Source organism: Podarcis tiliguerta, assembly GCF_965153285.1.
Source record: "Podarcis tiliguerta genome assembly, chromosome: 5".
Classification (NCBI taxonomy): Eukaryota; Metazoa; Chordata; class Lepidosauria; order Squamata; family Lacertidae; genus Podarcis; species Podarcis tiliguerta.
In genome coordinates, this window is record NC_139538.1 from 19,632,586 (window position 1) to 19,649,267 (window position 16,682).

The 16,682-nt window shown below is 45.3% G+C and overlaps 1 protein-coding gene across 1 annotated transcript in view; it reads left to right on the forward strand.

The window, feature by feature from the left end:
- Positions 1-1,610: 1,610 nt before the first annotated feature.
- The window catches only part of LOC310677832 (uncharacterized protein), a gene marked incomplete at its 5' end in the record, with an annotated part of 35,735 nt that continues 20,663 nt past the window's right edge, over positions 1,611-16,682 (forward strand). Inside the window, 2 exons of the mRNA XM_083441022.1 lie at positions 1,611-2,046; positions 8,499-8,904. Coding sequence (XP_083297148.1) covers positions 1,611-2,046; positions 8,499-8,904 — 842 coding nt within the window. The remainder of the gene's footprint in view (positions 2,047-8,498; positions 8,905-16,682) is intronic.

The following is a 16,682-nucleotide window of genomic DNA, read 5'->3' on the forward strand; positions in this document are numbered from 1 at the left end:
CCAACTAGAATTCAATTTTGGGGATGCGACATCGTTTTTATGGACCTATGAGCATGTGGGAACCAACCTTGGCTTAGGTAATAACATCTGGATTAACTGAACCTACTTCTTGCCTGCAGATGTGCTTGGTAGTGTCATCCAGATGCTATAATGATTAATTCCTGGTGGGAAAGATGAGTCACAACTGTCAGGCTTTGAACTGATAATTCTCTCCAAATGTGAACCATAGAATGCTATGTAGTGTTCAGATAATTTGGTCCAAAGTGCTGTTGTACAAGACATGGCAGGCAACTGTCTATCCAAGTCTGATGGTTAAAAGGTAAAAGGTTAACATTGCTGATGGAGCCAAGTGTAATAATGTTATGTACTGAGTTGAATAGGATTCAGAATGCAGCAGTCTGATTGGTCCACAGCAGCCACCAATCCAGCTCCAGGTGGAAGTGAATCCGCGACCTGATTGGCCTACAGGAGAATCCCGGAATTAGCCAATCACGTAGGGCCCATTGTGTATATAATGCAGACATTCCGGGAGAACTTCCATTCATGAAATCCACTCTCGACTCCGAGTATATTTCAAAGAAGCAGGAGAATGATCTATAATTTTGCCTCACCATTATTATTTATGGAGGATGGGGTCCACACCTTTTAACACAGCTATCTACACAATTGGGTGATTTGGGGTGATTTCCCCCTTTTCTAGCAGCCATTTGTACCCTGCTGGTTCAGGTTCTCTGGCTCTGGGTATAGCCTGGGTGGGGTGGGGGAGGTGGAGGAAAAAGAAGAGAGGAAACTTTCCTTCCATGAACTTCCTCTTGTTCGCTTATCTTGGGCTCCAGACAATTGTCTTTCAATGATGGATGGCTGCCAGCAACTGCATGACAGCACAAGCAAAAAACCCGACTGTGGTTAAAAAATTACTGTTGTAGAATCAGTCAGCATATAGTTTCAGGTACATACTGAGCGTGAATCACACTTCTGTAAATAAACATGCTGTGTAATTGCCTTAAGATCCTGATAATTTAAAAGATAAGAATTTTGTAAAGCTTCTCTGTAGGAGAGCACAGGCAATAGGGCTTCTTGCTAGTCCTTCAGCTCAATTCAGATACATGCTGCTTTGAACAGTTTTCAAACCTGTGTTAGAAGACGGGGGCCAAGCAGCCTTGCCTTGGACCCCTTTCCTATAAAGAGGAAACAGGGTTGTGTTCTCACCTCAACTCTTTTTGATCTATCCTGTTGCTCTCCCATGCCTTCAGCTTGACTGAAGATGGCGTTTGCATCCATCCAAGAAGTGACCTGGCACATCTCCATGCCAAGGAAAACGTTTGGTGAGGCCTTATGCAAGAGATGTTGTTTACAGAGGCGTAGCTGGGGGGGGGGTAGCGGGGGCACTGGGCACCACACTGTGCGGGGCAGCACTTACCAGGGGGCCTGCAGCGCGCCTGAGCCACACATCTCTCCTGGGAGTGACTCAGGTGGCTCAGGTGCCTGCAGGCTCTATGCTGCCTGAAACGGCAGTGTGGGGCTGCATCTGTCCGCCACCTCTCCCCCAGTCACCCTACACTTGGGGATGGGTGGGTGGTGAGACTCCTGCCCCAGCTTGCCTGACCCCCATGGGTGGCTTGCCCCGCCCCTGGGCACAGGGCACACACACCGCCCTGGGCGTCCGAACAGCTAGCTATGTCACTGATCGTTTGCAGATGACATGTCATGCTCCGAGGACGCTCTACAGAGACTCATCAACCATTCTGGTCAAGCCTATATGGGAGCTTGGCCTTACCATTACCATGACAAAGACCAACATCTTGGGTCAGGATGTTGTCAGCATTGACGACTGCATGCTTGAGGTGGTAGATGATTTTGTCTACCTGGGCTCCACCATGACCAGCAAGCTCTGGCTCATTGATGTTGAGTGGGACAAGCGTCATGGTAAGGCAGCTATGGCAATGACTCGCCTCTCCAAAGCGCTATGGGAGAATGTGATGCTAAAGTCCAATACCAAGATGAAGGTTTACCAGGCTTGTATGTTGAGCACGCTGCTTTATGGTAGTGAGTCATGGGAGACTTAAACCTGCCAGGAGCAATGCCTCAATGTCTTCCACATGCAATGTGTCAGGAAGATTTTGAGCAGGACAGAATCTCAAACAAAGATGTGTTCTCCCAAGCTCACATTCCCAACATGTTCGTACTCCTGTCTCAGCGACGTCTACACTGGCTTGGTCATGTTCACAGAATGGAAGATTGCAGGATTCCCAAGGATGTGTTCTACAGGGAGCAGGCACCAGACATGTTAGCAGACCAAGTCTACATTACAAAAATGTCTACAAGTGTGGGAATCAAATTTGCAGGCTATTTCAGACAGTCCCTGTTTATAACAAGAACAACAACAAAAAGGAAGTGGGAGTGAATCAGAATTAGTTTCAAAGGAAAGTGTTTATGAGCAAATCTGTTCATATCATGGATATTCAAATCTGTTTACATCGTGGAAGACTTTTTTTATTTTAAAAAATGACTTTGGTGCAAAAACAAACATGCAAAAGTGAATATCCTACAAAAATGAAAATGGGATTGACAGGAGTGAATGGGCAACGTTCAAAGAGGCAAATGAAGTTCAAAAGGGAAAGTTGAATGAATCACCAATTTCATGTTTGGTTTCTCAATGTGTCTATTATGCTGCTGGGGAAAACCCTCTTGAGCAGGTGGCCTGACCAACATTGTAAATAACAGGCAGGAGCAAAATACAGAATCCTCAAGTTTAGAGATCCAGGCAGTTGCTGCTTTTGTTAAAGCTTCCTGCAATTGAAAATAGCATAGTTAGAGGACCCTGGGAAAGTAAATATTTGAAACCAAGTAGAAGCACATATAGGTAATATATCTGCATTCTGTTACAGAGATAGCTAACTGGTGACCCATGGGCCAAATATAGCCCCAACTAATATTGCCCAGCAATATTATTGTGGAATATTGCACAATTTTGTGGATGCTACAACAAATTTCAATCAAATCTTGGTTAAGCAATTTCTCCTCAGTATCCCTTCTGAGGTAAAGCAAAATGTTTTCACAATTAAAGCAATAGAGAGATTAGGGACATAGGAAGATGCATTATGTATTCTAGTTCCCCATTATTGGCACTGACTGAGAGTGGCTTTCCAGGATTTCAGACAGGGTTCTTTCCCAGCCCTACCTGCGAATTAAACCTGGGTCCTTCTGCGAAGCAGATTCCCCACCTCTGAGCTAAACCTTTCTCTTTTGAATTGTATATGTTAAGTGGGTTTAGTAGGATGTAAACCTGTGTGTGTGTGTGTGTGTGTGTGTGTGTGTATGTATATGTTGGTAAAATGAGATAAAACAGCTAACTAGCAGATAAACTAAAACATGACAACTTTAAAATGCCATGCAAAAGGATGTTGTTGTTTTTCAAATAATATTTATTAGATATTTTATAGTTATGAAAAGAAAGAAAATAAAGAAAAACAATACATAGATTCAACAAACAATACATCAACAATAAAAAGATACAATACAACAATACAAGAAGAACAAAACAAAAACATTTAAACACACATCCAAATTTCATATCTATATCTTTCATTTGCTTATTTCCTCGACTTCCTCGCACCTCCCTTTTTTGTATTCTAGTTCAAATTTGCTAGTTCAACAAATCTTTTCCCTCTTCTTCAATTTTTGTTCTATAATTTATCCTAACACAATTTAACTTTAAATTTTCCACTTTAACACATTAACAATTAATATTCATATAGTTCTTAATAACACTTCTGCTAAAACCATATAACTTCATTCCAATATTCTTCTAACATTCATTAATTTTGCAATATTTCTGTAAATATACTTTAAATTTTTTCCAACCTTCCTCCATCGACTCTTCTCCCTGGTCTTGGATTCTGCCAGGCCATGCAAAAGGATGTTAAGTGCCCCTGGCAACATAGGAATCTGCCTTATATAGAATCAGACCATTGGTGTCTCTAGCCCAGTCTTGTCTGCATTGACTGGCAGAAGCTCTCCAGGGTGTTGGATGAAGCTTTCTCCCAGCCCTACCTGGAGATGCTGAGGATCTTCTGGAAACTTCTGCATGCAAAACAAATGCTGTATCTAACAGGACGGGCCATAACTTAGGAGCAGAGCATCTGCTTTGCAGAAAAGAACAGCGTTTAAGAAACATGCACCAGGGCTTATTTCTGGGCAGAAATTCATTGCACAATTGCAGAATGCACAAGAATTATGCATTTCCTACAGAAGAGACACAAAGCTTTTGAAACCTGTATGTATGAGCGCACATATATGTCTTCATGTAACTCATCCACGCTTCCATTTCCCCTGCTGCTTTTGCCCAGGAGATCCTATTCTTTGGTCAAATCAGAGCAAATGTCAATTGGGTTTTCTCCGAATTGACATTTGATCTGATTTAGTGCTAAAGGGACGCGGGTGGCGCTGTGGGTTAAAGCCTCAGTACCTAGAAGAAGAAGAAGAGAAGAAGAAGAGTTTGGATTTGATATCCCGCCTTTCACTCCCTTTAAGGAGTCTCAAAGCGGCTAACATTCTCCTTTTCCCTTCCTCCCCCACAACAAACACTCTGTGAGGTGAGTGGGGCTGAGAGACTTCAAAGAAGTGTGACTGGCCCAAGGTCACCCAGCAGCTGCATGTGGAGGAGCGGGGAATCGAACCCGGTTCCCCAGATTACGAGACTACCGCTCTCAACCACTACACCACACTGGCTCTCACTACCTAGGGCTTGCCGATCGAAAGGTCGGCAGTTCGAATCCCCGCGGCGGGGTGCGCTCCCGCTGTTCGGCCCCAGCGCCTGCTAACCTAGCAGTTCGAAAGCACCCCTGGGTGCAAGTAGATAAATAGGGACCGCGGGAAGGTAAACGGCATTTCCGTGTGCGGCTCTGGCTTGCCAGAGCAGCGATGTCACGCTGGCCACGTGACCCGGAAGTGTCTTCGGACAGCGCTGGCCCTTGGCCTCTTGAGTGAGATGGGCGCACAACCCTAGAGTCTGTTCCATACGGGCAGGGGTACCTTTACCTTTACCTAGTGCTAAAGAGAGAGTTTTCTGGGGGAAAGGAGAGGGGCAAAGGGAAAACCGCTCAGCCTAGAAAGCACAGAACAAGTGGAAGTGTCGGTGAGCTTTGTCTCTATGGAACTTACGTCTCTGGATGTTTACCAAGTGCATGCAGCGGTGCCAGTGTCTTTTTTTTTCTTTTTAAGGAGAAAGGTAATTTCTGGGAAGAGAGCCAGTGGCTCTTACGCAACAGGGCAGTTTGCAGACTTGTTGGCATTTGAGACAGTAACGTTTTCATGCAGGTGTAAACAAAGAAGAAGCAATGCAACATGGATGCAACATATTCCTTTGCAAACTTGTACAGACAACAATGTCATCTTTCTTCAAACTTCCTGGTGGGAGTTGGAGAAAGCCTTGTAGGCAATTTAGTTCAACTCCCCTGGTTAATATAGGAAACCCAGATGTTCTTGTGAACAGAAGCTGGGGCACGTTCTTATACTGTGGAGTAAACACTCTCCATGATTGTTTTCACTGTGCACACATTTACAGCCTCCAAATTGAAGGTGGACTTCTTTTTCCTCTTCGTTCATGGAAATGTAGAGTTGGAAAGGGACCCTGAGGAGTCCAACTTCCTGCAATGCAGGAAAATGCAGATGTCCCATACAGGGATCGAACCTTCAACCTTGGCGTTATCAGCACCACACTCTTACCAACTGATCCATCCAGCTAATCTATCAAGCAAGCTGTCCACTTTCCTGTTTCCCCGAATATTTCTAGCATGTTTACCCACAGAAACATTTATTCAGTGATATCCCGACCCCCAAGTCATCTATCTGTGTTCTTCTTGTTTTACTGTTGTTTTAATGTGTGAAATATACTCAGAGTCGCAAAGTGATTTCATGCTCTTTATTCAGCTCATAGTGGTGAGGAGGAATGAGTGAATGTCCCCTCAAAGTATCTGCTTTATATACATTGTTTACACAATGGGCTGCACATGATTGGCTAATTCTGGAATTCTACTGTAAGCCAATCAGGTTGTGGATTCACGTATATCTGGAGCATGATTGGGTGGTTCCTGCCAACCAATCAGACTGCTGCATTGTTCTAGGACCAATCAGACTGCTGCATTTTGGATCCTATTGTTCTAGGACCAATCAGACTGCTGCAGTTTGGATCCTATTCAACTCAGTACATAACACCGTGACTGACACAATCAGTACTTAGCACACTCCCACCAGTCACAAATAGGAAGAGCAGGTTTCCCCGAACTCCGTCTGTGTGCAAAGAGGGCACCTGTGTCCACTGAGCATCTCTTTTTGCTAAGCTTCCTGCAAATAACCACAAAAACAGGCAGTAAAATGCAAAGGAAACCGATCACTTCTCACTAGGCATACTCATTCTTTCTTGCAGCTGTTTCATACATGAGGTTATTTCCCCCCAATAGTTTGCTGTAAGTGAAAACAGGCAAAGAGGAACAGGATCCTATTATCTATCTCGTTATCTCTATACATTATTCAAATATTCACTTGCTGTAGCTTTTGTGTGCAAACCAAGGACAAATAATTGCACCAGGAAAAGGAAGGACAAAGTTTCCCTTGCAGCAGGAGAATAAACAGTCCTGTTTGTTTTAGCCACTGCTACTTGTACGTGCGGTGGGACGCGGGACGCGGGTGGCACTGTGGGTTAAAGCCTCAGCGCCTAGGGCTTGCCGATCGTAAGGTCGGCGGTTCGAATCCCTGCGGCGGGGTGTGCTCCCGCTGTTCGGTCCCAGCACCTGCCAACCTAGCAGTTCGAAAGCACTCCCGGGTGCAAGTAGATAAATAGGGACCGCTTACTAGCAGGAAGGTAAACGGCGTTTCCGTGTGCGGCTCTGGCTTGCCAGAGCAGCGATGTCACGCTGGCCACGTGACCCGGAAGTGTCTTCGGACAGCGCTGGCCCCTGGCCTCTTTGAGTGAGATGGGCGCACAACCCTAGAGTCTGTCAAGACTGGCCCGTACGGGCAGGGGTACCTTTACCTTTACCTTTACTTGTACGTGCAGACAAATGATGCACCGAAGGCAAGCTTTGTAGAATGCAGTGGTCAGGTAGCAATGATCTTTTCCCTATGAAAACCCTAGTCTCTTCTTGCCCCCAGCCCCATAGCCACCTTGTTTCCCATTACAGCCAGCAGACATTCTCCACAACAGCAGTAGTCTTATTCCACAATGTTCATAAGGAACGAGTGCTTTTCCTCCCCTATATGAGTTTCATCCTTTGCCTCCTGGGCAGCAGCTGCTGTTAAAAAAATGAGAGGCAGAACGTGGAGCTGGGATAGGCTTTTTCTGCAGCCCAAGGGCCACTTACTCCGGTGAACAACCTTCCAGGGGCCACATCCCCAGTGAGGGGCACAGGCAAAAGCATGTGGGGCAATGGATGCATGACTGTGTGAAGATGAATTTCATCCACACAAGAGTCATTGATGTATCTATCAAGGCAGGCAAGCAAGATCCGCTATCACAGGTCAAAGGAACATTCCATCCAGGCAAAGAAGAAGGCATGGAGCAGGGCTGAAGGGGCACATTTGGCTCATGTGGATTCCCCACCCCTAGTGTAGGGCAAAGGCACAGCCTGGTCCGTGCACACACTGTCATTCAATGTGGTGGTAGAGCAAGAGAACAAAGCCCTGCCTCTCACTAAGCATGCCGAGGCAACATGTGAAATATACACTGCCTACCGATAGATGCAATGGTTTAATTCATCTATTTATTTGAGGGGAAAGAATCATTGTCCACATGGGCCTCTTTGCACCCTGCAGTGTGTGCTGCTCCTCTGCCACCCAAATCGTAGCCCTGGCCTGGTGTATATGTATGAGTCAGGCTGTAGAATCGCAACTTCCTTGGAATGTCATTTCAAAGATCGATGAATGAGTTCATTCATTCTTGGAATCTGAATTATTGGGGTGCTTTCTTAAAAACCTATTTGAGATTGCATTAATTCATTGTGTGTGCAGCTATGCTCTTTTCCAGAACCAGTGTTCTGCTGATCGTGTTCCAATTGACCTCATGTTTAGTTGGCTAAAGCTGAAAAGTATTTATGCTTATGTACTTCTCAGTCCCATTGATTTCAACGACAGAGGGAAAGGACATGCTTAAATCATCTCTCGAAATTAATGCAACTTAAAGCAGACCGTTCACCTTGTAATAAAAGGTTGGATGGCCATCGGTCATAGATTATCTGAGCTTCCTGCATTGCATGATGCTGTTAAGGACAGGAGAGCGCTGCAGGCAAAAACAAGCAAGCAAGCAAGATGCAATAACAGTCATGAGATTCCTGCATTACAGGGGGTAGGGCTGGATGACCCCTGAGGGTCCCAACTCTATAACTCTGTGTTAACTCTACAGCTGTGAGGTTTGCTTTTGTGATGTAGAGAAACACACTCTCCTCGCATTCAGGGACGTTATCCTCTTCATTGTGGCTTTTTTGTGTGTGATAACAACTAAGAGCCTTGGAATAGCCTAACTAAATCGGGTCGAGAAGCCCAAGAAGGAAAAGGACTGCCCTCATTTCATATCTGGACTGACGAGGACCACCCAACACCTTTCGGAGCTAAGCGCGGAGTAAACCGCGCCCGGCTTCCCTGCCCTCTCGGGATTTCGCGCCTTTTCGATAATTGCCTCTCGGTTGCCAAGCCAACGCGCGGGGCTGGGCTTCGACCTGCTTGGGCTGCTGCTGCTGCTGCTGCTGCTGCAGCCGCCACTTCCCCTCCGGATGCGTCCTCGCCCGCCCCCCACCCTCCGGCCGCGCTGCCTCGCAGCTCATCCTCCTCCGCGCGAGGGACGTTTCCCCCCAGCGCCTCGCCTCCGTGCACAATGACCAGCGGCCAGGAGTGCGGGCAGGTGCAGGCCAGGTGAGCCCGGGGCCCTGCGCGCGGGAAGCGGGCGGCAGTAGCGAGGCGAGGGTACCTCGGCGAGGCTCGAGGGGCACCAGCGCCGAGCCCTCGCTCGCTCGTTTCGGCGCCAAAGGTCGCCCACCCCGCGCGCGAGGAGAGCGGCTTGGAGCGCGAGCGCGCGCGCTTCCTCGCGTCTCCGGCGCCTGGACGTGGCGGCGGAGGGAGCACGCGGCGCTCGGCGCGATAACAACAACAACAACAATGAAGGGCGCCATTGCATAAGCCAAGGAGGATAATAAGTCCTGGCACTGAGGGGAGGGAGGATGGCGGGAACGTTTCCACACCGTCGCCAAGGATGGGGGAAATGAGGGATGGGGGACATGAATCGATCCCTTCGCTCGAGGGGCGGTGTTCTGTGGTTCTTTGTGCCTTCCCCTCTTCTTCAGGGAAGCAGGGGAAGTCCCCACACCAGCCCATGCTCGGCTCCTCTCTCCCCACAGCCGCTGGGCGCGTCTCTTTCTCCTGAGGGAAGGCGCGCGGGCGCCTTTGGGAGAGGCAGAGTGGAAGATGGAGATGAAGGCTGCGCGCAATGGTCGACCCCGGGGCCGGTGATTTCGCCTTGCTCCTCCGTGATCCGGAGGCAGGGCTGGGCATGGGGAGAGGGCCGCGTTTGCTGACTGGTAGGTAGTCAAAGCGAGGGTAGGGTAGTCAAACCGAAACGGAATACAGAAGAGCTCGCCAGGCGGAATGGAGAGCGACCTGATAACCAGAGCCTGGATAGCTCAGTTGGTTAGAGCGTGGTGCTGAGAACAGCAAGGTTGCAGGTTCGATCCCTTGCAGATTCCTGAAGTTGCGCTGACTAAAGGATCCTCGGGGACCCTTCCAACTCTATGATTGTATGGTACTACTCACCTATGAGTCTAAGTGTGTTGTGGTGTAAGTAGGTTTCAAGGGACCCGCACAGAGACAAAGAAATATCCACATCACATATTTGCACTCTCCATCTGTGGGAAAAGTGAAATGAAGGTTGGCGATCCTTTAGGAAAAGGGATCAGAAGCAAAGCTTGCATGGTGCCACTTAACAAATCCAGGATGTGACCCCCCCACCTGCCGGAATGGTATGTGCCATTCTGATCTACTGCACCTCAAAATTGATATTGTAGGCAGAAAAAGTTACCCAAGATGATCTCTCTGCAGAAAGGTTGCAAAGTCTGGGGGCCTTGGGGGTAAATGGGAGCATGATGGAGGTGCATAAAATTATGCATTGTGTAGGGAAATTGGATGGGGAGAAGTTTCTTTCATGATACTAGAACCCAGGGCCATCCACTGAAGAAGCTAATTAGCTGGAGATTCAGGATAAACAAATGGAAGTACAGTGGTACCTCAGGTTAAGAACTTAATTCGTTCTGGAGGTCTGTTCTTAACCTGAAGCACCACTTTAGCTAATGGGGCCTCCCGCTGCTGCTGCGCCGCCGGAGCACGATTCCTGTTCTCATCCTGAAGCAAAGTTCTTAACTTGAGGTAATATTTGTGGGTTAGTGGAGTCTGTAACCTTAACGGTATGTAACCTGAAGTGTATGTAACCCGAGGTACCACTGTACTCATTTGCACAGAATTTGCATAGCTGGGATGTTAGGGGAGAGGTAGTACTTCTGGTGGGGGACATGTCATGCTCCTTCTGGGGTAGTTAGTCCACCTGCACAGGAAAAACTTTAAGAACTTGAAATGTGCTACTTAAATACTAAGTATTATCCACTATAATCTCCAATAATAGGAGCATCAGCAGTAAAGGTAAAGGTTTTTTCTTTACCTAATAGGAGAATATTGGAATACTGTAGTGCCTTCCTTTAGATAAATCCTTTATACAGCTTCAGACTCAGCACTTAAGGTGCAAGTAAAGAAATAGGTCCTTACCAGCAGTCAGGATGCTTTTCAGCTCCTTACTGAAATGCCTGAAGGCAACATCTCTTTCCCTGCTCCCCAAATAACCATAGGTTTCTTAGGCTAGACCTCTGTTCTAGGTCTGTAAATTTTTTGACCCACATATTCTGCAACTTTTGATTCAAGCAGCTGAGATGTATTGCTTGAGAAGAGTGATACTTTCAATATTACTAATAAGCGGAACAGAAGAAATATAAGTAAAAGCAAATGGTGGGTATGAGACAGGAAATACTGCTTAAATACTGTACGGCACTATTATATCCTTTGTTCTGCTGCTATATTTCAGAGAAAGGGCGAGTAAGGCTGGAGCTAGACACAGCAAAGAAGTGATTCAGTTAAATGAATTGTAAACTCCATACAGTGGTACCTCAGGTTACAGATGCTTCAGGTTACAGACTCTGCTAACCCAGAAATAGTACCTCAGGTTAAGAACTTTGCTTCAGGATGAGAACAGAAATCGCGCGGCGGCGGTGCAGCGGCAGTGAGAGGCCCCATTAGCTAAAGTGGTTCCTCAGGTTAAGAACAGTTTCAGGTTAAGAACGGACCTCCAGAACAAATTAAGTTCTTAGCCCGAGGTACCACTGTACAGGAAAATCCCATTGGTGAAAAATGGGACTCCACAGCACCATCTGTGTTAAAACGCATATAAAGTGCTTTATATTTACAAATATATCTGAGTCCTAAGACAGAAGTGTGTAAAATTATGCATGGCATGGAGGAAGTGGTAAGGTGTTAAGTGGTACATCAATTGCTGAAATAAATATATAAATAAAACAAGCCATATTAAAATATTTTAGTGTTTAATGCACCGCTTCCCTCTTCTCATCCCTGATCACCTGATGTGCCACTATTTCAAATCTTACATTCTTTGCTGGTGCACTTGAACACAGGAAACAATGGTTTGCAATTAAACAAGGATCCCAAACCATGGTTTGAGCCAAGCATAAAAGCAAATGTAATTTGGTCAATCATGTGGTTTTGGACTGGATTTGCTGGGAATCTTGAATTATGGTGCATAGGGTAAAAGGAGGAGCCTGAGGACTGGTTATGCAAGGATTGCTAAATATATGGCTCGAGGTTACATCTGAATGCACCTAGTTATAGGCGTGGTTCACACCCTGTTTTGTCTCACAGAGTGATCACTTTGGCTACCTTGTCAGAGATAGAAAATTCTAGAGACAAGATATAAAAACATTGAGGAAAAGACGGCCACATCCATCTCACACAAGGCTGCTCAGCCAAGTACCCATTCAGAGAGAATTGCTTCTAGAGAAAAGTGAGGAGATTATGCAAAAACATATACCTCATTGCCCCTGACAAAGATTCTTATCAAAAACACATTGAGCTTTTAATGGCCTCATTAATTGGTTTTACAGGGTGATGCTTTCTGTATATACAGTCATACCTCGGGTTGAAGTTGCTTCAGGTTGAGCGTGTCCGGGTTGCGCTCCGTGGCGACCCGGAAGTAACGGAATGCGTTACTTCCGGGTTTTGCCGCATGCACAGACGGTCAAAATGATGTCATACGTGGAAGCGGCGAATTGCAAGATGCGTGGACGCGGGTTGCGTTCGCTTCAGGATGCGAACAGGGCTCCGGAACGGATCCCGTTCGTATCCAGAGGTACCACTGTATAGTATATATATTTTAAACTTTTCCAATTTTTGAATGCTAAGAAAGTGTTTTAATTGTGGAGAAAGAAGTTGTTCCTTAGCAATTAAAAAAAGCATGAATAGGTTTGTCCTCTGAAGCTACACCCCCTGCCCCCAGTAATTTGGGGACTATTCTTTTTTGTGTGTGTTTTAGGCCTCTAGTTTTTTCTCTCCAGCTGGAAAGATTAAAAGCTTACTGTTTCTTTTACATTTATGATCCTCATAAAATCATTAGATACTGCCATGAGTCAGAGTTAGGTCATTATCAAGCATGTCATTCTGTGTATCTCTTTATAATACACAGAGGGCTGACAACTCAGGTTTCAAACCACATACTTCAGTATTATCTCACTTTGGAAGCAATCCTATGCACAAGAAGCTGGTGAAAAGCAAGAAGACATATCGTATTTTTTGCTCTATAAGTCGCACCAGACCATAAGACGCACCTAGTTTTTGGAGGAGGAAAACAAGAAAATTTTTTTCTGAATCTCAGAAGCCAGAGCAGCAAGAGGGATCGCTACGCAGTGAAAGCAGCAATCCCTCTTGCTGTTCTGGCTTCTGGGATAGCTTCGCAGCCTGCATTCGCTCCATAAGACGCACACACATTTCTGCTTACTTTTTAGGAGGGAAAAAGTGAGTCTTAAAGAGCAAAAAATACGGTAGTCATCGCAGAGCTAAACCCTGTTCAGCAGTAGTGCTGCTGCTGCTGCTCCTCTGCCTAAACCTGGCAGAGGCAAAAAAATAGTGTTCTCCACCAGGTTGCCAGGTCATGTGACTGGGCTGAATGGGCCTAGGAACATTTATGGTCCTACCTCCACCATTCTGCTAGAATGCCTCTCTTTTGGGACTTATATCAAGCTCAGCTCGGCCAGCTTCAGCATATCACTAGCTGAGCCACAGAACCCCACTGAGCTGGAGATCTGCTCACCCTGGCAGACATTGCCACCTTATCTGCCAGTTTTTGACCCTACTCTTGTAGCCTCTTCTGTTCATTTGATACAGAGGTTTTGTGCAAGAGCAGTCTTGATGGACACTTCCATATTGACAATAAAGTTTATTCGTTATCATTTTTGTTTATTAAATCACTTACATAGTTGTAGATTGTGCTGGCTTCCCATACGTAGGATAGATCCCTTAAGATTGTATTCAACTGAGGCTTACTCAGAGTTACTCATTAGAACTAATGTACCTAATGTAATCGGGTTCATTAATTTCAGTGGGTCTTCTCTGATGAAAACATAGTTGAACACTGCTATATTCAATAGAAAAATGAACAACAATCAACAGCTTCCTTTTCTTTTTGTAAGTGTGCTTTCTGGATTAATTTTTAGACAGATCTGTGGTATGCGAAACACTGTTGTCCAAGTGGATAAATAATTTGAATAAACATTTTGCAGTGTTGTAAAATGTATTTTATAATGAATTAAAAAATTGTGTGTGGGGGGGAATGAAATTCAAACACAACGTAACCATAATTCTGGTACACACATAGCCTTTCATTTGTTATCTCATGCAAGCAGTCACATAAACAGTTAACTGGCATAGAAGGAAAACAAAAGGCACTCCTAAGTTTGTATCATTATTTGCAGATGGAAAGCTTAGTCATAGGTCTCAAACGGTTCATAGAGTTGACTATCAGACTTTCAGGTCAATATGATCAGCTATCAGTTTTTCTGAAGCTTATTGTTTCCTGAGCAGTGTTAGGAAACTGAGATATGAAAGATAGGAGCTAATTAGCACCTTACTCCTAGGTTATGGGCACAACAGCAGAACATCTAGATGCGCTTTTTGAATAACAAGAATACAAAGCTGAAAATGAAAAGCCAACAAGATGCCTATAGGAAGCCAGCAAGCAGGTCCCATTCACAAGAGCACTATCCCTTCCCACAGTTTGCGGCAATGGGCATTCAGAAACATGATGGCAGAGTATAGCCATCATGACTAGTAGCCACTGACAATTGTACCCTCCATGAATTTGTCTAATCCTCTTGAAAAGCCAGTATATCTGAATATAATTTATACTATACAGTGGTGCCACGCAAGACGAATGCCTCGCAAGACAGAAAACCCGCTAGACGAAAGGGTTTTCCGTTTTGGAGGTGCTTCGCAGGACGAATTTGCTATGGGCTTGCTTCGCAAGACGAAAATGTCTTGCGATTCCTGGGGTTTTTTTTCCGCTCCCCACTCCCTTTTTCTAAGGCACTAAGCTGCTAATAGCCTTTTAGCAGCTAATCCGCTAATCCCTTAAGCCTTTAATAGCTGCTAATAGCCACTAAACCGCTAATAGCGCTAATCCGCTAATCCACTAATGGGCTTGCTTCGCAAGACGAAAAAACCGCTAGACGAAGAGACTCACGGAACGAATTAATTTCGTCTTGCGAGGCACCACTGTATTCAGATGTATCTGAACAGAAATTTAGCTGAATATCGTAGAATGTCTTAAACATTCTCTGATTGTCAGCTCTTAACTTTGTTCTTCCGAGGCTGTGACCGTGTATTTTTATATCCAACACTTTTATTTAATGGATGGTTCACAATGCCAGTATGCAATGGATTGATATTTTGTAATCTGCCCCCCACCTGAATAAGTATCAGCAGGAAACCATGCACAGAACTACAAAACTAGATATACCTTTAGTTTAAAATCGCAGCCTGCATGAACATAATGCATGAAATGGCAACATTTAATATTAGTGACAATGCATTTTGAGAGAATTACGTTCAAGCTAAAACAAAGGTTTCGTTGTTTCATTTTTAATCAGAGCTATAATGCTTATTGATGTTTTGGAGAAAACAAACAAGGCACTCAGAATGACAGGTCTTCTTTTGCCCTACCTTTCACTACTGTTTTCTTCTTCTTTGGTTTCCTAGGAAAGAAAATACCATTTCTCTATGTCTGTTTTGTGGCTAGATAGCTCTTTTTTTCAGTTGCAGTGGCTGTTTTGTTGCAAAACCCAAAATGACTTGGTGATAAAACTTCAGGCACGAGGAACAGAAACCCAAGATGCAGTGTGTGTTTAAATGTGTAGAGATGTGGAGGAAAAGGCACACTGAAATAAAAATAGCAATTTTAAAAAGCCACAATTAACAGGATTAAGCAGCATATTAAGGAAGTAATTCTAAGAATGGGAACCTGGCTTAAAGTACATACGTCATATCGAGACTCCGTTCAGGAGCGGGGCTACAGCTGGCTAAGCTGGTCTATGCCTGGCAGAGGGAAAGCAAGCCTTTAAAATAGAGTTTGATCTACAGCACACTTTTTGTGTTATGCCGGGCTGCCAGGTCATGTGACAGAGCTAAACAGAGTTAGCCCTTGCCTGATCTTGTCCCTGCCACTTCCTTAGATCACCCATATTTGAGGGCTTATGCTGGTGTAAATTGACCCTTCTCCTTAAAAAAAAAAAAAAAGGTTTGCTGAAGGAATAGGATGCATGCGGCCATTTGGGAAAGGGTGGGGTGGGGTGGGGTGTAATGTTTACACTCTGGCTCAGAGTATATCTACATCGGCATTTTTGCCAGTGACATCTGCACCATGAAAGCTGAACCAGAATATTCAAGTAGCATCCGAGTACAGTCACAATCCTGGTTTAGATAATTACAGAGATCTTATAAATTTGTCGTTATTTATTCCTACTCATTTGGAGGAGGGTGAAGTGTCTGTAAGCTTAGAGAGAGTGGGTAGGGTGAAAGAGAGAGAGAGAGTTGCTTTGTTGGAGGCAGAATCCTGGGTGTTATGTGCTGAAATTCTCACCCTGGGCCAGCAGGGGGATACTGTAGATAGTTTCACTCAGGTCCACATATGCAAATAAGGGATTGAAAGTGACGTTCAGTGATTGGATAGTTATAGAAAGTGGTTACTGTTGCGTTGTAGTGGAGCTCTATATAAGCAGGCTGGCTGAACCCTTCAGTTCAGTTCTGTTCTGGCCTGTGAATAAACAAGAGCTGTTTGAAGAATCGCTGTGTCGTCTGATATGTTCATCCACAGCTTAACACTGGGCACCTGAGGCGGACCCCAAAATGGCGCCTCCTTCCCCATCAGGAACTAAGGATGGTCAGGGAAGATCTATAGTGGAACTCAGGGAGAGGGAGAAAGAAAGATCAACATTGGGATGTGCTGCCCCAGTGGACCCTGTTGCCTGAGGCATCACTTCACCAGGCCTCAAGGGCAGGCCCTTGTCACACACTGATTCCTCAATCAGCAGGGG